Source organism: Typopeltis vanoorti, chromosome 19 (assembly GCF_054136105.1).
Source record: "Typopeltis vanoorti isolate ZY-2024b chromosome 19, IOZ_Tvanoo_1.0, whole genome shotgun sequence".
NCBI lineage: Eukaryota > Metazoa > Arthropoda > Arachnida > Uropygi > Thelyphonidae > Typopeltis > Typopeltis vanoorti.
Window position 1 is genome coordinate 66,175,792 of NC_143567.1, and position 23,587 is coordinate 66,199,378.

A 23,587-nucleotide genomic window follows, 5' to 3' on the forward strand; every position below is an offset into this window, starting at 1 on the left:
AAGTAACAAGTCATTGAAAAAAAAAAAAAAAGAAATCATCTGGATATCACAAACTGTGGAGATTTGAGATTGAAATTGACTAAATTAGTACCTTAAATGAAAAATCGTTGCAGCAGACATCATGGATTTTATTTTCCCATTGTGAGTTCGATTTATATTTATAATATACAAAGTGTAATATAAAATTTATATTCATTGAAGAAAGTCAAATTAAAAGCAGTTTTACCTATGTTCCCTTTTTATTTGAAGTACCTATTTATATTATGCTTTTTCACAACTTGGTTGATTATTATGCTAAAGGGGAGCATCAAAATCTTTGAGGCATTGAGGTGAGGCACGATCTAAAAAAGGTTGAGAACTACTGAAGAAAGTCAAATTAAAAGCAGTTTTACCTATGTTCCCTTTTTATTTGAAGTACCTATTTATATTATGCTTTTTCACAACTTGGTTGATTATTATGCTAAAGGGGGGCAGCAAAATCTTTGAGGCATTGAGGTGAGGCACGATCTAAAAAAGGTTGAGAACTACTGATTTAAGATGATACTGCTGACTGATACCTCTAAAATCACAGAGAGTTAAGGATAAAATTTAATTATTAATTCGTGTAGTAGTCTCCCCATGAGATTCTTGCTAATGTTTAAAAATAACAGCAAACACACACACATATACATAGTTCAGCATTTGAATGAATATGGAGTTAGCATGCTGAGAAAGTGCTGTTCGGAAGAGGAATTTTTTTTTTTTTTTTATGTTCATATGCTGCAGAAATTGAATAATGAGTAGGATGAACAACATGTGTGAGAGAGGTTGTGAACCAATGGAGATACTGCAGTTTATATATACTAATGCCAGAAATATCTACAATAATGGATGAGGAGTTTTTGGCATTGGTTTGTTCAAAAGGCATTAGCAGACAAAAACTATATATATATATATATATATATATATAGCACAATAACAATTTTAACTAAAATAATAATATCAAACTTCCAGAGTAATATTATATTTTTACTTTTGTAATGTTTGTTATATTTAAGTATAACATAAGTCACCAACCACTATTGCATATTTCTAGGTAGCAGATACTTAGGAATAACACCTTTAGAAAATAAATGAGAAAAACCTACAAAAAAATATTGCAACTGAATCTGAGGTTTTTATGACATTTATCAGAGCTTCACCCTCTACTGCTTCAATATGTTCTCCAGCAGGATCTTTCTGAAGTAAAAGCCAGTCCAATATCCTTTCTGAACTCTTCATATCGCCTAATAAAAACAATGAATCAAGTTATAATATGAAAAAAAAATATCATTATGAAATATACATATAGTAATATTTCTCTACAATTTATTATTATTATTATTATTTCTTGGGCATCTCTATCAATAATAATGGGTAGCACGTGGCAGTGAATTTGAGCTGTGCAGAAGAAAGTGATTTTTAATCGGTGAATAGTCCATCCCCCCCCCCCCCCCGTTTTTCTACATTTTTGAGTGCTAAATTGTTTCTCTGAATACGAATGTACTTCAGTGGTTGTTTTTTGGAAGTTAGTTGCTGTCGCGATATAATATATTTTGGTTATCGTCGGAATCGAATGCATAACGGTGAAAGACAAAACGAAGCTAAGTTTTCGTTACTGTATTTAGTTATATTTCATTTTATTTAATTATATTTAGTACTTAAATGTTTTTTTTGCTTGTAATTGTTTGTACTTTTTTTTTCTTATTTATTTAACAGAATTTATTAATTGAATAATTATTAAAGATTACGCTACTCGGCAGTAAGGAATGATGGCTGATTCAACAGCAGTCGCAAGTGGCATATCGCCAAGTCCTCCGCCATTTAAGAACTCAATTATAAGCAATATCATAAGGGACTTTGTGGCATGCAGTACTTACGGCATGTATGTGTCTCGAGAATTAGATATGTGGCCTGTGAAAGAGAGCGTATGTGCGCAAAATGCAGGCAGTTGGAGGAAATAAGTGCATTAGAAATATCGATATCCGACTTTGTTGCTCCAGGAACGGGAAATGAATGTAGGAAGACAAGTAGTGTGATAGGAGAGAATGAAAAAAAGATATATATATGAATGCGAAAATAATAGTTGATAGTGTGGAAGGTGTGAGTGACTGTGAAAGTTTAGGAGATGGTTTTGTTTGGGAGAGTGAATTTAGATTAAGAGTGACTGACATGCAGAGGGAGATAGATGAGTTGAAAGAGGAGGTGGAATGTCTTGTGAATGAGAGCAGAAGTATGAAATATAAGATTAGGAGAATGGAAGAGATAAATGCAAGGCGAATCAGAGTAGGAGAGAGAGAGAATTTAGGGAGTATGAGTGAGAGGTATGGGGGTGCTAGAAGAGGAGAGAATGGAAACAGTAGAAGAGAGGGAATGAGAGAGAGGTATGGGAATGCTAGCAGACGAGAGGATGGAAACAGTAGGAGAGACGGAATGAGAGAGAGACATGGAAGTGCTAGAAGAGGAGAGAATGGAAATGGTAGGAGAGATGGAATGAGAGAGAGGTATGGGAATGCTAGAAGACGAGAGGATGGAAATAGTTCTAGGAGAGACAGAATGAGAGAGGAATATGGAAGTGCTAGAAGTGGAGAAAATGGAAACAGTAGGAGAGAGGGAACGAGAGAGATGTATGGGAGTGCTAGAAGAGGAGAGAATAGAAACAGTAGGAGAAAGAGGTATGGGAATGTAAGAAGAGGAGAGAATGGAAACAATAGGAGAGAGGGAATGGTAAGAGGTATAATGTATGGTGACTCAATGATCCGTGGTGTTCAAGATAGGATGCGTGAGGAGTGTTTGCCAGGAGGAACAATAAAAAGGGTGGCTATGGCAATTAAGATAGGTGAAAGGGTGGATGAGATGATTGTGATGGTAGGAACGAATGATTTGAGTGGTAATATAAGTTGGGCAGCAAGAGATATGAGATTTTTGCTTGAGACTGTACGGAAGAAGACAGAGAGAGGAAAAATAGTGTGCATGTTGCCTAGGTATGATAATGATGAGCTGAGCAGAAGAGCGTTGATATTGAATGGCATAATAGCGAGAATGTGTGACAAGAGAGGACTGGTATATGTGAATGCTTGGAGTGCGTTTGAGGAAAGAGAGGAATTGTATGCGAGAGACCATTTACATTTGAATGAGGAAGGATGTAGGCATCTGGAGAGATTGCTGTTCTGTACGAGTCAGTGTGTCCCAGGGAGGATGATAGAAGGGGGTGGCCTCTTGTGGGAATGGATACTTGGGAGAAGAGAGACAATGTCAGGTAACACTAAGCCCAGTGGAGTCTAGAAGGGATAATGCTGGGTATAGAAACAATGGCATTTATATGCTTTATACTAATGCCAGGAGTATAAAGCATATAAATGGTGGCGCTATCTGCGCCACCAATTCCTCTCCAGAATAAGGGAGAGGAATTGGTGGCACAGATAGCATCAGCCTGGCCAAAATTTATTGGGATCACTGAGACGTGGTTGACAGAAGGGGATATAACAACAGGAATAGAAGTCGCTGGGTATAGCATTTTTCGTCAGGATAGGAGGGGGGAAAGCATGGTGGTGGGGTACTGCTTATGATAAGTGATGACCTATGTCCTCTAAGAGTGGAGGCTTTGGAAGGAAGTGAGACAAGTGATTTTGAGAGCGTATGGTGTGAGGTAGAGGTAGGCAAGACAGGATATTTAGTGGGATGTTGCTACAGACCCAGGAGCACAGAGGATGGGGACCAGGAAATGTTTAGACAGCTAAGTTTGGCAAGTGCAAGAAGAATGATTGTTATGGGAGATTTTAACTACAGTAGTATAAATTGGAGAGAGGAAGATGCATGTAGCAATAGGGGAATGGAATTTCTAGAATTCTTGAGGGACAAATGTCTTAGAAAACATGTAACAGAGGGAACCAGAGGTTCAAGAGTTTTGGATTTGGTTATAGCATCAGAAGAGTTGATAATAACTGAGTTGACATCTCTCCCACCAGTTGGAGAGAGTGACCATATGGTTTGACTTGGAAAATGAATAGACATGCAGGAGTATCAAAGAGACGGGAACTTATGTGGAATTATAATGCAGGTGATTATAATAGTCTTAGATGTCAACTTCGGGAAGTTTCATGGAGGGAGGAATTAGAAGGCCGTGATATCATTAGTGCGTGGGAAATTGTGAAAGAATATTTGTTAGCAGCAATGGTAAGTTGTATACCACGAGTGAAGAAGAGGACACAATTTGGAGTAAAGTGGATGACAAACATTATTAAACAGGAATTGCATGCAAAAAAGAGGCTATGAAGCGATATAAGGAGACAGGTGAAGAGAAGATGCATGAAGAATATAAGACACAGGCCAGAAGAGTGACTAGTGTGGTAAGGAAAGCAAAACTGGAATATGAGAGGAGATTGGCCCTAAGATCCAAAGAAAATCCTAGGGAATTTTTTAGCTATGTGGACAGTAGAAGGAGAAATGACTGTTGAAGAATGATATTTTGGGATAAAAATGGGAATAGAGTGACTTATGCAGAGGACATAGTGGAATCGTTCAATGAACACTTTATTGGAGCATTTCATCCTAGAGGAGTCAGTTTTAATGCTAGAGGGATAGGGCTGGTTCGAAGTTTAGAGGTACAGGAGGAGAGTGTGTTTCAGATACTGAGTACTCTGGATGTCAGTAAAGCTGTGGGACTGGATGGTATTTCACCATGAGTTTTAAGAGAATGTGCTAGAGAACTGACAGTGCCTTTAACCTGGCTTTTCAATGAAAGTCTGGCTTTGGCAAAGGTGCCCAGGGAATGGAAGGAAGGTAAGATAGTGCCATTGCATAAGGGTGGTAACAGACTGGAAGTGTCTAATTATAGGCCAGTCTGTGTGTCATCAGTAGTTGTTAAGATCTTGGAGAAAGTAGTGAGGGACCGTATACAGCATTGGGCAGATGAGGGCAATGTTATCTGTAAGAGTCAACATGGATTTGTGAAAGGGCGCTCTTGTTTTAGCAATATGCAAGCCTTTTATAATAAACTTACAAGAACATTAGATGAGGGAAAGGCATATACTGCAATTTTCTGAGACTTAGCGAAGGCATTTGACAGGGTGCCACATGATAAGCTGATATTTAAGTTGCAGCACATGGGTCTGGATGTCAGATTGGTCAACTGGATTCAGGAATGGCTGTCTGATAGGTATCAGAGAGTTGTGTATGGTGGAGCAGTTTCAAGGAAGCAGAGGGTTACAAGTGGGGTCCCACAGGGCTCAGTACTAGGACCTATATTGTATAACCTTTATATCAATGACATTGCTAATGGATTGCAAGGGGATATTCAATTGTTTGCAGATGATGCAAAGCTGGGAAGGATTATTAGTAATAGTGCAGATGTGGTAGCCCTGCAAGAGGATTTAAATAAGCTAGATAGATGTGCAAATGAATGGAGGTATCAGTTTAATGCAGAAAAATGTAAGGTCTTGAGGTTTGGGAAACATCGATGGGATGCTGCATACTCTATGGGAGGAGTTATACTGGAGGAAGTAGAGGAGACAAGAGATCTGGGGCTGATGATTGATAGAAACCTAAAGTTTAGGGGACATATTGCAAAGGTGGTGAAGGTAACACAGAGGATTGCTGCAATTATGAGAAGGACACTGACCTCCAGAGATAAGAGGGTTATCATTCCGTTGTATAAGTCTCTGATCAGACCACACTTGGACTATTGTTCTCAGATTTGATCCCCAGGATTTGAAGGGGATAAATTAACTGTGAAAAGGATACAAAGACTGATGACAAAGATGGTTTCAGGACTGTACAAGGATAGTTATGAGGATCGGCTGAGGGAATGTGGACTGCAGAGTTTGGTAGATAGAAGAAGGAGAGGTGATATGATTGAGATTTTTAAACTGTTGAGAGGTGGTTACAGGGTTGACACTGGGGAGTTCTTTCACTTGGTTGAACAGTGGGAAGGAGTGATGACAAGAGGCCATCCCTGGAAGTTACAAAAGGAATCTGTGAGCAAGAGGGTAAGGAGTGGTTTCTTTGCGTGGAGGATGGTTGAACGGTGGAATGCATTGCCTGATGGAGTGGTGGGAGTGAGAACGGTCAATGAGTTTAAAGAGTGGTATGATAGACTTTGTGTTTCTGAGGGGGGGGGCCTCCCCTCGATGAGTCTTGACAGACTTTATGTTCTTAGGAAGGACCTCCCACAATGAGTCTTTTGACTCCATGGAATGGAGGCCTGAATAATAATAATAATAAAGTCAAACATTCATTGTGAAGACTCACTCTAATCATGTTTAACACAATATCTATTTACAAATATTTACAAGTTAACAATATCTATGATATTGTTAACTTGTTGGCTAATTATATATCATGTGGACTGACTGGGATCTTTAGTTGTTTGCCGATAATGCTAAATTGGGGAGAATTATAAGTAGCACTAATGATGTTAATTCCCTTCAGGAATATTTGAATAGACTTTTGACTTGGACAAAGGAGTGAGGTTGTAGTTTTAATACTAATAAGTGCAAGGTGTTGCATTTTGGAGTGCAGACATATGTCTCTATACTAAACTGACAGTGCTGTACTGCAAAAAGTGGATGAGATTCAAGATTTGGGAGTGATGCCTTCTTGCAATATGTCCTCTAGACTGAAGTTCAGAGGGCATATTGCAACTGTTGCAAAGACTGCACATCATAGTGCTGCTATGGTAAGAAGTACTCTAACATGTAGCAATAAGGAAGTGGTTGTGCCATTGACTAAAGAACTGGTCAAGCCACACTTGGATTATTGTGCTCAGATTTGGTTTTCACTATGAAGTGGAATCATTGGAGAGAATTCAGAGAAGCAAAGACAATATCAACAGGAGAAAAAGTGGTGTTATGATAAAGATGTTTAAGCTAGTGAAGGGATTTTATTAGATTAATCCAGAGGGGATTATAAAAAGAGTAGAAGAACAAGAGGGGGAATAACCATCCTTGGAAGTTATGTAAGAGTATGGTGAAGAGGGGTGTGATGAGTATATTTTTTACATGGATAACTGTGGGTGAATGGAATGCATTTCTGAAATATGTAGTTAACACAAGGTGTGTTAAGAATTTTAAGATTTGGTATAATAAATATGTTGTCAGTTGAATGAACCTCACATGATGAGTCTGCTGGCTCCATGGAGGGAGGGTGTAATAATAATAATAATACCTCCCCTTGAACTCACAATCACCTGTGGAAAATCATTCTATTTATTCAATACCATCCACACAAATAATATCTACTGCTAGAATCCTTATTAACTACACAGTTATACTGAAACAAGTATTGGGTGTCAATCCTATAAAAATACCTAATAAAATTTAATAACTTATGTGTGTCTGTCATGTCCTCTCTTCCTCGCTTATTGACTAGTTTTTGAAGTCAGACCTAAAATCTATTTTCTCAGAAGGCATTCCACAGACCTGCCACAATCTTGATCATTCACCTCTGGATCTTCACCACCACTTCTTCACATCTCTATCAAATCCTGATAACCACATCTGCACAAATTTGTCTAGTATAACCTTATAAAAGGTTATAATAACCTCCCTCTCCCTGCTTACCAGTATTTTCTTCAACAATCAAGTAATATAATGTGATACTGTAGCCACCACCATATGCCCCATAAACTTCAACTCCCAATCTACAATAACCTCCAAATCCCTGGTCTCCATCAATTTCTTGCAGTTCGGTTCCATCACTATTGTATATAGTTTATTATTATTATTACTACTACCCAAGACCTCATGGAGTCAAAGACTCATCTAGGAGGTCTTTTTATCAAACACACAGCTCATCAAACCGTGCTTTAAAAACACTCAAATTCTCAGCAGACACCACACTCTAACGTAAGGCATTCCAATCATTCACAAATCTGCATGAAAAAAACCTGCTTCTCACTCCCCTACTCACATCCTCCTTATACAGCTTCCAAGGATGACCTCTGGTTCTCCCCTGATCTCCCACTATTTTCTGTAGAACCTCTCCAGCATTGATCCTATAACAACCCCTTAATAACTTGTAGGTCTCTATGATATCTCCACTCCTCCTCCTGTCCACCAGACTCTGCAAGTTGCATCTTCTCAATCTTTCCTCATATTCAACATTTCAGGGGTTAGAATCTACCTTAGTCAGTTGCTTCTGGAACTTCTCCAACATCTCGTCATCATTCTGAAAACCAGGTGACCAAATCTGGGCACAATAGTCCATGTGTGGCCTAATAAAAGCCTTATACAATGTAACAAGATCACTCCCAGAAGCCTTTGTATTGTCTTCACAATTTTGGCAATGTGTCCCTTAAATTTCAGATTCTTATCCACTATCACCCCCGGATCTCTTATTTCCTGCATCTCCGACAATATATCCTCACCAAGCATAAATTCTGCATCCCATTTTTGTTTTCCAAATTTTAAAACCTTACATTTTGCAACATTGAACTCATATCCCCATTCCCGTACCAAATAACTCAATTTATTCAATTCTTCTTGTAAGGCCACAACATCTTCTCTACTCTCCATGGTTCGTCCCAACTTTGCATCATCTGCAATCAACTGAATATCTCCATCCAAATCTTCACCAATATCATTAATATACAAATTAAACAGTAATGACCCTAAAACAGACCCTGAGGCACTCCATTAGCGACTTTCCTTTTCCTGGATATTGCTCCCCCATACACAATTTCTTGATACTTATCAGATAGGCAGTCTCCAATCCAATGCACCAATCTAATATCCAATCCCATCCACTGCTGTTTGACTATCAATTTATCATGCGGTAATCTATGAAAAGCCTTTGCGAAATCTAAGTATATTACTGTGTATCTATCCTTCTACTCTGTCCATGGAAGCAGTCACCTTATTCTAATAAGTAAGTAGATTACTAAAACATGACCTCCCTTTAGCTAATCCATGCTGTCCATCAAAGATTATACCATTGTTGTCAACCCAACTCTGGATCCTAGTTCTCACAAGCTTCTCCAACAACTTAACTACAACACCTGACACACAGATAGGACTATAGTTTGATGCTTGAGGTCTATCACCTCCTTTATGAAGTGGCACAATCTTGCTCTCCTTCCACTCCTTAGGAACTTGACCAAGTGCAAAACTCGTATTAAAAAAATATGTCAATGCTGGCGTCAACTGCCTGGCACATTCCTTCAGAATACGTAGTGATATTATCAAGTCCCTTAGCCTTATTTACATCGAGTTTGCTCAACTTCCAATACACCTCTTGCTCACTTACAGTCATTCTCTCTTCCCCATCATCAACTGCTCTCAATCTCTCCATGAAGTCACATTCACAAGACTGAAAGACCTTTATGAACTGCTCATAAAGTATCTCCACCACACATTCTGCAACAGCTGTCTTTATACCATTTTCTCCAATCAATGTCATCCTTCCATAATCATTCATTCTTTTGCTGGCTATGTATCGCAAGAACTCCTTAGGATTATTTTTGGCTTCATTAGCTAACTGCTGTTCATACCTCTCTTTAGCTACCCTCACCAATCAAGTCACCCGCCTCGCCTGGTCTTTGTAGGCCTCATGGAATTAGTTATTTCCACTTCTCTTATGCTGCCTCCACAATGCATTCTTTCTCTGTATTGCATCCTTAATCTCTTTATTCATCCATCTCACACCTACCTTATTTAACCTTTTTACCCTTGGAATACACTTAGACATTCCATCTACTAGATAGTTTTTGAAAATCCCCCAAGCTGCATTCATCTCTTTTCCAGCTAACTCCTCATTCCATGCTACTCCCGCAAGCTGTCTCCTGAGCTCTTTATAATCACTAGCCTTGTAGTTCCACGTATACCCTTTTCTCACAGAGGTCTTCACACTGCTAGCAACCACCCAGGTAATCACCTCATGGTCACTCTAACCAATTGGTGGGTGATTTGACACTTCATATATAATTTCATCCTCTGATGAGATGACCAAATCCAAGACCCTCAATCCCAGTGTGACCTCTGTTACATACTGTCTGAGGTAGTTATCCCTCAAAAACTCAAGAAACTAATTTTCTTTACTTCAAGTTGCTATCTCATCATTGCAGTCTATATTGCCATTATTAAAATTGCCCATAATGATCACTCTTTTCCTATTTGTTTGGTTAATTTGATTATACATCTCATAATCACTGCTATCCAAATTTCCTGGTCTATAACAACATCCAACCAAGTATTTCGTTCCATTCACCTCTATCTCACCCCATATTGCCTCAAAACCACTGGTACTATTTCCCTCTTGCATCTCTACTTTGTATGGACATAACAAAGTAGAGATGCAAGAGGGAAATTTTTCTATTGACGATTCTATCATCAATAGCGCTCCCATCCCTTTTTACCCCTTCTATCCTCATGAAACACATCATATCCTTCCATCTCTATTCCTGTCAGGATGTTTTCCTCATCTAACCATGTGTCACTTATTCCAACAATTTTTGGGTGAGCATACTCAATTATTGGAACCATTTCATCTTTCTTGTTTCTTACACTTACACTTGTATATAAACACAACAGCTCATTCTTCGATCTACAGCTAGTTCCACTGATAACACTCATTCGATCCAATTCATCTTTAGAATTTCTAGTCACATTCTCTCTATCATTCAATCTTTCTCATTTTCGAACTCTCAACTCCTGCTTCACACTTTCACTCTCATTCATCCTTTTGAGTTTCTGTACTTTTGGTTCCATGTGTCCAACTTTTGCTTCATTCTTTCATTCTTTTCATTTATCCCAGTTTCGATCCTTTCGTCACGCTATTTCTGGTTTCTTTCGTTCTCTCAATTTTGTTTCCTTCCACCACATTCGCCTCGCTTTCATTCTTTTTACCATCCATTATGGTTTTTAAATCACTCATTTTCTTTTTCGATGCTTTCTTAACAATTTTTCGCCTTTCTTTCACACCATGCTTCTCTTTCTAACGAGCACTCATTCTTCCCATGACACTCTCGCTACTAAAACTTTCTATCATTAAATTCATATTAGCACTCATCAATTCCTCGTTCAGCTCACACTTCGCACACACCCTCCTTCCATGAGCCCTAAACGTCCACAAATCATCTATGTAATCAAAAGAACACATATAGCACACCTCGCACTTCACAAAATTACTGAAGGCTAAGTTTTTTTCCCCTTAGAGTAGTAACTGGCAGAGGAAAGATGGCGGTTACTACTCTAAGGAGAAAAAACAAAGAATTTGTAATCAAGCTTTAGCAAAATATCCCACACACTAATAATACTAGTAGCGCACAACTTTTATAGCAGTTCTTACTCAAACAATCACTCATATACAATTAATTATTTCAAGAATAACTTATCTGAATCCGGAGCACTTCTTACACACCGCCGCTAATGTTGCCTAACGAGTGCCCTCTCTTTTTTTTTATGTTTATGATCTCTTTATTCCAAAGTGCATGATTATACATTTGGCCAAGTTAAACTGGTAGCCATTTATCTTTGCTCATACTGCCTGTCTATTTAAGTCATCCTGCATGATCTCTACATCATCTTTATTGACTATACCTCTTCAAAGCTTTGCATCATCAACAAATAACTGAATATTTCCCTTCAGATGATTTCCATATATCAGTGATACTTCACTAGTTACTTGCCTTCTCTTAGACTAAACCCATACACCACTCTTTGAATCTGTACAAATTATCCAAATTCCCAACTCATATCAATACCTATTTGCTCCAATTTATTTTGCAGAGTTCCATGTGGAATTCTTCTGAATAAAGTGGAATGCTGTTGCAAAGTTCAGCAGTATCAATGAATAGCAATTTCCTTTATCCAACTCAATAGTCACTTTATTATAAAAAGTAAGCCAATTACTAATGCAAGAAATACCCTCACAAAACCATGTTATTTATATAAAGTATCTTTTTCCTATCTACCTAGGTCTGAGCTCTCTTTATTCAACTTTTACAATACCTTAACCATCACTCCTGAGATAATAACTGGCAACTTGTAGCGCACTAGGGGGCATTAGTGAGCCAAGCGCTGTGGACGTACCTAAGAAGAGCTCCTGATTCAGATAAGTTATTCTAGGAATAATTAATTATATAAGTGTAATTGTTTGAGTAAGAGCGGCTGTAAACATTGTGCGCTACTGGTATTATTAGTGTGGGGGATTTTTCTTGCCTAAAGTTAATTACGAAATCGTTATTATTAGACCTAATAACCTGCAGGGGAAAAAAAAAATGGCGGTGGCATTGTCATTCCTTGATTTTAATTTGGATTTCAGTCATTTCGTTAAGTGTGAGGTCTGTTATATGTATTCCTTCGATTACATAAATGATTTCTGGATGTTTAGCACGGATGGAAGAAGGGTGTGCGCGCAGTGTGACCTGAATGAGGAACTGATGAATGCAAATATGAAATTGATGACAGAAAGTGTTAGTAACGATTATGTCGCGAGTGCACATTTGAAAGAGAAGGATGGTGAGAAGAGAGACGAAAAAATGTTAAAAAATGAGGAAAAAAGAAAAAGAGCGATTTGAAAACCGTAACGGATGTTAAAAGGGACGAAAGTGAGGAGGAAAGAAACGAAATTGAGAGAACGAATGAAAGTAGAAATGGCGTGATGCAGAAATCGCAAGTGAAAAAAATCGAAAGAATAAATGATAGCGAAAAAAGAATGAATGATGGAGAAAGTTGGACGCATGTTACTCCAAAAGTACGGAAACGAAGAAAGATAAATGAGAGTGAAAGTGAGAAGAATTATAGTGAAAGTTGGACGTGTGTCGGACCGAAAGTATAACAAAGAAGGATGAATGAGAGGGAAAGTGAGAAGAAGGGGTCGAGAGTTAGAAAGTTAGAAAGATTTAATGATAGAGAGAATGCGTCGCGAGATTCGGAGAGTGAATTGGATTGGATGAGGCAAGAAATGAAATGGATGCGGAATGAAATTAAGAGAATTCAGGTCAAAACTGTTAAAATAAATCATGATGGCATGAAAGAGTTAAGGAAAGATGAGCGAGTGGCGTTGTGTGGCGACTCCATTAATAAAGGTGTGTTAGAGGATAAAATGCACAAGGTATGTTTTCAGGCAGTAAAATGAGTAGAGTGATTGAGGCATTGGATATGAGGTGGGAGCGAGCAAAAGAGTTAATTGTATTAATTGGTACAAATGATTTGAAAAAGAACAAAGAGTATGTCAGAATGAATCTCAGGAGGCTACTTGGAAAGATAAAAGAGAATAGTGTGACAGGAAGGGTAGTCAGTGTGTTGCCTAGGTATGATTGTGGTGAAATGAGGTGGAGAGCAAGGATTATGAATGAGATGGGAGTACCGTTTGTAAATATGTGGAATGAGTTTGAGGGATGAAGTGAGCTGTATGGGAGCGATGGACTGCATTTGAGTGGTTATGGTGTGAGTTGCTTAGAGAGACTACTGCTGGAAGGTAGAGAAGTGAATAGAGAGAATGAATCAGATCGAGACGGAAGTGATGTGGAAGAGCAGGAGAATAAGAAGGAGAGATTGAAGAAGTGGAAATGAATGGGGAAGGTGGTATGAATATAGAAAATGAGAGAATGGGTGTGCAAGAGGAGCAGAATAAGGGAGAGGAATTCTATGGACATAACTCTTTTGATAGCAAAAGAGTCATGTCCATAGAAAGTATAGATGCAAGACGGAAATAGTACCAGTGGTTTTGAGGCAGTATGGTGTCAGATAGAGGTGAATAGAATCAAATACTTGGTGGGATGTTGTTATAGACCTGGTAATGTGGATGGTGGTGATAGTGAAATGTATAGTCAAATAAGCCAAGCAAATAAGAAATGGGTGATCATTATGGGTGATTTTAATTATGACAATATAGACTGGAATGAAGAGATAGCAACTGGAAGTAAAGAAAATGAGTTTCTTGAGTTTTTGAGGGATAACTACCTCAGACAGTATGTAACAGAGGGCACACGAGGATTAAGGGTCTTGGATTTGGTCATCTCATCAGAGGATGTAATTATAAATGAGGTGTCAAATCATCCACCAATTGGTGAAAGTGACCATGAGGTGATTACCTGGGTGGTTGCCAGCAGTGCAAGGACCCCTGTGAAAAAAGGGTATATGTGGAACTACAAGGAGAGGGGGGGGATTATGAAGAGCTCAGGAGACAGCTTGCAGGTGTAGCATGGAATGAGGTTAGCTGGAAAAGAGATCAATGCAGCTTGGGGAATTTTCAAAAACTATCTAGTAGATGCATTGTCTAAATGTATTCCAAGGGTGAGCAGGTTAAATAAGGTGGGTGTGAGATGGATGAATAAAGAGATTAAGCATGATACAGAGAAAAAGGGAATTGTGGAAGCAGCATAAGAGAAGTGGAAGTAACCAATTTCATGAGGTATACAAAGACCAGGCAAGGAGGGTGACTTGGTTGGTAAGAGTAGGTAAAGAGAGGTATGAACAGCAGTTAGCTAATGAAGCCAAAAAAGAATCCTAGGGAGTTCTTTTGATATGTAGCCAGCAAAAGAAAGAATGATTATGGAAGGATGACATTGATTGGAGGAAATGGTATAAAGACAGCTGTTGCAGAATGTGTGGTAGAAATACTTAATGAGCAGTTCATAAAGATCTTTCAATCTTGTGAATGTGACTTCATGGAGAGATTGAGAGCAGTTGATGATGGGGAGGAGAGACTGACTGTAAGTGAGCAAGAGGTGTTTGGGGGGTTGAGTAAACTAGATGTAAATAAGGCTGTTGGACTTGATAATATATCACCGTGTATTCTGAAGGAATGTGCCAGAGAGTTGACACCTGCCTTGACATATTTTTTTCATACGAGTCTTACACTTTGTCAAGTTCCTAAAGAGTGGAAGGAGGGCAAGACTGTGCCACTTCATAAAGAAGGTGATCGAACTCAAGCATCAAACTATAGGCCTATATCTGTGTCAGGTGTTGTGGTTAAGTTGTTGGAGACGCTTGTGAGAACTAGGATCCAGAGTTGGGTTGACAACAATGGTATAATCTTTGATGGACAGCATGGATTTGCTAAAGGGAGGTCATGTTTTAGTAATCTACTTACTTGTTACAATAAAGTGACTGCTTCCTTGTACACAGTAATATACTTGGATTTCGCAAAGGCTTTTGATAGAGTACCTCATGATAAGTTGACAGTCAAACTAGAACAGATGGGGTTGGATATTAGATTTGTGCATTGGATTGCAGACTGGCTATCTGATAGGTATCAACAAAGTTGTGTATGGGGGTGCGATATCCAGGAAAATTAATGTCACTAGGAGTGCCTCAGGGGTCTGTTTTAGGGCCATTACTATTTAACTTGTATATTAATGATATTAGCAAAGATTTGGATGGAGATATTCAGTTGTTTGCAGATGATGCAAAGTTGGGACGAGCCATAGAGAGTAGTGAAGATGTTGTGGCCTTTCAAGAAGACTTGAATAAATTGAGTGACTGGACAAGCAAATGGGTTGGGTTGTAAATGTAAGGTTTTAAAATATGGAAAACAAAGATGGGATGCAGAATTTATGCTTGGTGAGAATATATTGTTGGAGGTAGAGGAAATAAGAGATCTAGGGGTGATAGTGGATGAGGATCTAAAATTTAGGGGACACGTAGCCAAAATTGTGAACAAAACACGAAGGCTTCTGGGAATGATGCGGAGGACATTGACATGTAGAAGTAGAGAGATTCTTGTTCCGTTGTATAAGGCTTTGATTAGGCCACACATAGACTATTGTGCCCAGATTTGGTCACCGGGTTCTCAGAAGGCTGAAGAGATGTTGGAAAGGGTCCAAAGGCGACTGACTAAGGTAGTTTCTGGCCTCTGGAATGTTGAGTATGAGGAAAGATTGAGAAGATGTAATTTGCAGAGTCTGGTGGAGAGAAGGAAGAGGGGAGATATGATAGAGACCTATAATTTGGTAAGGGGTTGTAATAAGATCAATGGTGGAGAAGTTCTACAGAGAATACTGGGAGATCAGGGGAGAACCAGAGGTCATCCCTGGAAACTGTATAAAGAGGGTGTGAGTAGGGGAGTGAGAGGCAGGTTTGTTTTCGTGCAGAGTTGTGAATGATTGGAATGCCTTGCCTGAGAATGTGGTGTCTGCAAGGCGTTTGAGTGTGTGTTTAAGACACAGTATGATGAGATGTGTATGTGTGATAAAAGGACCTCCCAGATGAGTGTTTGACTCCATGAGGTCTTGGAAAATAATAATAATAATAATAATAATAATAATAATAATAATAATAATAATAACTTCTAGCCTTAGCAAACCTTCTTTATGCACTGAATTGTATTATCCTCTTTCCATTCCCTTTAGCACCTTCCTAGAACTATGGCTCAAAATAAACAGGTTGGTCAGAAGTGCAATTCTCCTTCATATTCTCATACTACAGACTGAGCATGCCATCTGATTCCACTGCCATGTCATGGGCACATCAGGGTTCTTCAATATTGTAAGCACCTCCAGTTTGTCTACCTCTATTCTTCCATCATCACTGTCACACCTGGCACTGCAATATCTCAACTTGGATGATACACACCTGCAAAATGGTCATTCAGCAACTCAACTATTTTATTTGCTTCTGTGACCTTCCTATCACCAGCACTATTTACAGTCATCCTTCCTTTTTCTACTTGTCTACTTGATGGGATCAAAGAATTCTTTGATTCCCATTGGCTAGCTTCCTCCAATAAACAATTTTAGCCTTCTTTACCATACTGGTCACCCTTCTTGATTGTGCCTTGTATTGGTCATGGGCATACTGATCAGCTTTCTCTTTATATTCCTTCCACAACTTTTTCTTATTCTGCAACTCCTGCTTAACAGTGCTATTCATTCATCTGATTACTACCCAATTTATCCTCCTGACTCTCGGTATATAGTCTGATATGGCTTTCTTCAACCACACCTTAACTTCTCCCATGCACTTCTAACATCTGTCTGCTCCAAATTTTTATGCTGTGTGTAATTGCTATAAGTTGTTTCTCATAACCTTTTTTATAATTCCACATGTATCCATTCTTAACAGAAAAGTTTGCATATCTGGGAATTTCCCAGATCAAAACCACATGACTGCATTCCCCAAGTGGAGGCAGTGTGGCTATTGGTTACTGCTTTCTCTGATGCTATGAATAGATCCAGTGCTCTCGAACCTCTTGTCCCCCCCCCCCCTCATTGCATTTTGTCTCAGGTACCTATCTCTTAGCAGCTTCATAAATTCTACTTCCTTCTCTCCCTCGACCATTCCTCCTTCCAAACTATGTCCCTATAGTTAAACCCCCCACCCCAATAATAATTACTCAATCTGCACTCACTGTGCTAATTTATCAATGCATGCCATCTGCATTCTTCCTTACATCCCTTGGCCTATAACAGCAACTAACTATATCCTATTGTTCTATTTCACACCAGATAGGCTCAAATGAACTGTCCTCTGTATCCCTATCCTCCTGATGCATTTTTACTCTTTTTGGTTTCAATTCTTCTGCTAACATTAGCAAAGCTCCTCCTTCCATTCTTTCCCCCCTCCTCTCTGACAATACTGCACTCCTTGTATTTTATCCTTATGAGTATATTATTCTCTGTCAACTAAGTCTCTAACTAATGTCTATGACATTTTTCCAAGTTGAACTAACTAATGCCAAAAACTCCTCATCCTTCTTACAAATACTTCTGGCATTAATATAGATAACCTTCAATACCCCCTCTTCATCTTACAATCTCCCTTACATTTTGTGATGATTATACCAATAACATGAAGAACCTAGGAAGTTACACTCATCATGATGTAATTGCTGAGCACAGAGCATAACTACTTCCTCAGAAATTTCAATATTTCAACATATCTACAGAAATCTTAAAAAGCTCAACTAGGAGATATATTTAGTGGGGAGATTGTATCTGTTGTAACCTGAAGTGCTTATGAGAGAGATTATATTAACAGCACATCTATAAAAATTATTAGTTAGAAAATGCACTGTTTGCATAAGATCACTATTATTTATTCCTGCTAGGTGACTTCATTTTCATAATTCAAACTGTTTTCCCATTCTACAACTGTAAATCAAGCAAGAAGAGATGACAAATTACAGGTATCCCTTGCGTAACGCAGGATTTGATTAACGTGCCAAAATTAACTGCGACAATCCCTTGATATACGCAGCAAGTTTTGATTAAAGTGCCTTTAAATTTATCATGCAAAAAACATGCAAGCCTCATGGCGTGAGCATGATGACGTCATTCCTCCCATGCAGCTGTGCTCCCAGAGCCTGAGTGCCAGCCAGTTACTTCGCTGCCAGCATTAAGAGTGGATGTATTACAAGCTCCAGTTGTTCTGCTGTATGCAGGGCCGGCGAAAATGGGCATGCAGAGTATGTGGGCGCCGCCGCTGGGGCACCGTTCATAAGTTCATTTTTAAGAAACATAATTTTTTATCATGAAAACAAAAAATTCTTAGAATAATCAATATTAAAATAAATAAGGCCGGATACACTGAATAAAAATTTTAAAAAAATTGTATATTGCCACCTCTTTGATCAGCTGGCTGTTTACAATTTTGCAGCGAGAGCAGGCTAAATGCTTGCCTACAGAATGTTGTGTCTACTGCAGTCTATCTAAAGTGAAACGGTGAATGGTTTTTATGCACAGAAACGAATTTTCATACAAAACATTTGTTGCTAGTTAACCAAACATATGGTATGCATCTCAGTAGGCTAATGACAGTAGCGCAGTACGGTCTATTATTTCGTCTCTGTGTCATGTTGCGTAAATATTTCTTGTGGGTATAAAATAGAAATGGAATCAAAAATTAAAAAAAGTTATCGGGTGAACAAAATCATAAGCATCATGCTGGGAAAGAAGCAGATGTTAATAAATTTGTTAAAATATTAAAATAGTCTGATACAGATTGTAACCAACTCGATACATCAGAAATCAGAGTTGAAGAACCGGGCACATCATCCAGTTTTCATGAAAGTACTGTGGCAACTATTGAACAAGACGCATGATTTCAGTGAAAAACAGTTAGGAGAAGATTTAGTTGTAGTTGACCACGAAACTAACACATTGTAAGTCTCAGTAAATTTAGAAGATCCAAGAGAATGGGAAAATAGTGATGAAAATTATGAGTTGTTTTAATTGAAATGGGGCCTGTTCAAAAGAAAAATATAATATATCCCAGAGATACATATGGTCATAAATTTGACGACACGTATTATAAAGAAAAATGGAAAATGGTGAGCTTGTGCCAAGAACACGGCTCATTTATTTCGAAACTTTAAATTATGTTTTTTGCTTTTGTTGCAAACCTTTCGCACCTACTGAATCAAGTAGTCTTGTAGAAGGTTATGACGATTGGAGAAATGTAAGTACAACTTTGCATAGACATGAGACTAGTTTATCTCACATGAAAAAACTCTTCAAATGGAAGGAAGTTGATAAAAATTTAAAAAAGAAAACTACTATTGATTGCCAGACTCAATGGAAAAGAAACATTGGATGAGTGTTTTAGAACGCTTCATTGAAATTATAAAATTCCTTGGTAGCCAAAATTTAGCTTTTCACGGATCATCTGATAAATTATATGAAAGGAATACCGGCAATTTTTTAAAAATTAGTTGAACTGTTTGTGAAGTTTGATCCCGTTATGGAAAACCATGTTGAAAGGGCCCTACAACGAAACAATAGAGTACACTATTTGAGTAAAGACAGTCAAAATGAAATATTGGAAACTTTAAGTAACGCAATCAGGGATACAATTTTATTATCAATTCAAAAACCTAAATATTATTCCATAATTTTAGACTGCACACCTGATGCAAGTAAAACAGAACAAATTACCATTATTATTCACTTTGTTTCCTGTGACAATGGAATTGTCAAGATCAGGGAAAACTTTTTAGGTTTTGCAGATATATCAGATTCCACAGGATGTAGTTTATGTGCAACAATAATGGAACAACTGGAAAAATGGAGCATTCCCATTGAAGACATGCGAGGGCAAGAGTATGACAATGGGGCAAATATGAAAGGGAAAAAATATGGGCTCCAAAATTTGCTTTTAAACAAAAATCCTCGAGCTTTTTACGTGCCATGTGCTGCTTATACTCTAAATTTAATCATTAACGATGCAGCGAAAGTGAATGCAGATACAATTAGTTTCTTTGCAATTATTCAAGAAATATACAATTTCTTTTTATTCTCTTACAAACGTTGGGCAATCCTTTTCAAGTTCGTAAAAAATTAACATTGAAACAGCCATCAGAAACGCGATGGGAAAGTAAAATTAATGCAATCTGCCCTCTACGATATCAGTTACGAGAAATTTACGATGCACTTATTGGAATTTTAAATAATGAAAATTTTAATAAAGACTCATGAAGCACAAACATTATTGTGCTTCATGACAAAAATATGAACATTACACTTGCTTTAGTATCAATCGAAAACTTAAAAATATTCTTACAAGAGTATCGATCAGACACAAATTTTAAAGAAGTTCTAAAACGGCAAAAGAACTGAGTGAAGAGGTGGACGGAGAACAAGAATTTAAATCTGGTACGGAAGTCCGACAACGAAAGAAGACACAACAATTTGACTACGAGCATCATGACGAAACACCACAATCGCCAGAAGATAAATTTAGAGTGAATGTGTTTTATACACTTCTAGATGTTGCAATGGGTTCGTTAATAGAACGTTTTGAACAACTAAAAAATATTATGATAATTTCAATTTCTTGTATCGATTACTACAAATTAATAACGAAGATTTACGAAAAAATTGTGATGATTTAGAGATTCTCTTGAAGGATGGTGACAATAAAGATGTAAATGCAATAGAACCATATGACGAGTTATGTGCTTTCCGGGATATTTTTCGGAAGGATAATTTAAATATTAAAAACCCTTTCAATATTCTTAATTTTATTGTGTCCAATAATTTATCTTTCCCTAACTTTTCAATTTCTTTAAAAATACTATTAACCTTACCTGTTAGTATAGCGATCGGTAAACGTTCCTTTTCCAAGTTGAAATTGATTAAAACCTGCTTAAGAACAAGTATGTCACAAAAAAGGCTTGTTAGTTTGGCGTTAATAGCTATTTAAAATGATATATGTACGGAATTAGAAGTTAAGACTATTATTTCTAATTTTATGAATATGAAATCAAAAACCCTAAAATTTTAATTTACAAAATTTCAAGTATATTTATGTAATTTAATTTATTTTCTGTTATTCTGTAAAGATGTTATTTTTTGAATAATTATATTAAATGTTCTAATTATTTCTGAATTCTTTTCTTATTTTCTCATTTATCTTCAGTTTCTTTTATTTTCCTAAAAGATAGTTTCACTTATAAAAATTATTAAAAATTTTTTACAAGTTACTAAGAATTTAGTAACTTGTAAAATGCAAGAATTTTTTAAACTTTAGTTCAAATAAATTTTAACTTTGTTAGCGATTCAGGTCAGTTAGAAGGCTATAATCTCTGTATCATTATATTCAACGATTAAAGTGAAGTAGCTTTATCAAAATTTGCTTTAACTTTTGAGAATTTTTTGAATATTCGGGTTTTTAACGATTATCCAACCTAGTCAACACCCTCGGTTTGTTACATTTAGCAAACCAACGTGTAGCTGTTCTGTCAAAATTTATTTAAGAAATTTCAAATAATTTACATTTTTATTATCGTAAAAGAACCACACAATCCTGGATCGTTACAGGAGTACTTAGATAGACATTGCATGCGGCCGGCAAAGACCCTAGCCTCGACTCTGGTTGTGAGTAGTTACAAATTACATTCTTCATAAATTTTACAGCCCATTAATCATGTCGAAGAATAAGAGCAATCCCACAATAGGGTCATTAAGTAAAAAAAAAAGAAGAGGAAAGTAATTACCTTAGATACAAAACTTGATATAATTAAAAGATTTAAATGTGGTGAAAGTAAAAGTAAGATCAGAAGTGAATTTGGTTTTAACGAGTCTACAATACAGACTATTTTATCCAAAGCTGATGAGTATTGCGAGCAAGGTAACGTTGCATCTACATCTGCAAGTATGAAATGTAGAATGCAAACCAGAGTGCTATAATGATTGAAATGGAAGATCTATTGATTATTTAGTTGGAAGACTGCAATCAAAAGAGAATTCCAATTAATGCCTATAATATCAAGGCCAAAGCTCTAGCCTGTTTTTCAAGACTTAAAGAGACTAAATATAAAGAAGACAATTCAAATTTGCAGGCTAGCAAAGGCTGACTTGAAAACTTTAAATCTAAGGCTGGACTAAAGAATGTGAAAATAATAGGTGAAGCTGCAAATGCCGATGAAGATTCTGCATCTACATTTCCTGCTGAGTTGCAGAAAATTGAAGAAAATTATTATGATTACCGCCAAATTTTCAATGTAGATAAAACTGGCTTCTATTGGAAAATCATGCCATCTAGAACTTTTATATCAAAAAAAGAAGTGGTGCAGGCTGGCTATAAAGTATCAAAAGATCACTTAACTGTTATGCTTGGAGGGAATGCTAATGGAGATTTTAAATTTAAGCTGTTGCTTGTCTATCAAACTCAGAACCCAGGGCTTTAAAAGGATGTAACAAGAACTCTTTACCTGTAATTTGGTGGGAGAATCAGAAGGATCCAAAGTCTATTCGAAGATTGGTTTAAGTCTTATTTTTGCCTGGCAGTTGAAACTTATTGCAAAAGAAATAACTTAGCTTTCAAAGCTCTTTTGCTTTTAGATAACGCACCTGGTCATCCAAATTCTCTTAATGATCTGTGCGAGAATGTAAAAGTTTTATTTTCCTCACCAAATACATCATTGCTACAACCTATCTACAAGGGTGTCATTGCAACTTTCAAAGCCTATTTTCTTAAAAAGACATTATCAAAGGCAGTAGAAACAATGGGAGAAAATGCAATAACATTCCAAGATTTTCGAAAAAATTTAACATTAAACACGCAATTGAAAACATTCATGACTCGTGGGAGCAAATGTCTTCTACCTGCATGAAAGCTGTTTTGAAAACCTTTTGCCAGAATGTGCTAATGACTTAGGTGGTTTTCAAAATCCTATGAACAACGTGGTCGAAGAAATTGTTGCAAATTGTGAAGACCTTGGTTTTGATGGTGTTGATGCAGAAGATGTTAAAGAATTATTGGATTCAAATTCAAAAGATTTCAGTGACAACGATCTTCTTGAAACTGAACGACAACGTGCATATGAAGACAACAAATAAATGGAATGTGAAGGTGAGGTTCCAAAGGAGATAACAATCAAAGAATTGGATGGAATATTTCGCAGTTTAGAATCGCTTAAGCAGCAAGTAATAGATATGGGTCCAGATGTTAATCAAAGAATGTTGTTTGCCAAGGTCTAGAGAATCATTTTGCTTGTTATCATAGAATTTATGCCAATTAGCCAGCAAAGGTTGGTAATTTGGTAGAGCCTCTGCTACTAATGGCTCACATAAAAAGTTAAGCAAGTTTGAGCATGGTTAGTAGTTGGTAGGGTATCAATTGTTTGATGCTGTTGGCACACTCTCTCTCAATGAGTCTTTGGACTCCCTGGGGTGTCAAATAATAATAAT

General features: G+C 37.3%; 1 protein-coding gene across 1 annotated transcript in view; it reads right to left on the minus strand.

The window, feature by feature from the left end:
* Positions 1–23,587, minus strand: part of LOC150096202 (uncharacterized) — an 881,296-nt gene that overhangs the window by 218,021 nt on the left and 639,688 nt on the right. Inside the window, exon 27 of the mRNA XM_090409004.1 lies at positions 1,128–1,265. Coding sequence (XP_090265130.1) covers positions 1,128–1,265 — 138 coding nt within the window. The remainder of the gene's footprint in view (positions 1–1,127; positions 1,266–23,587) is intronic.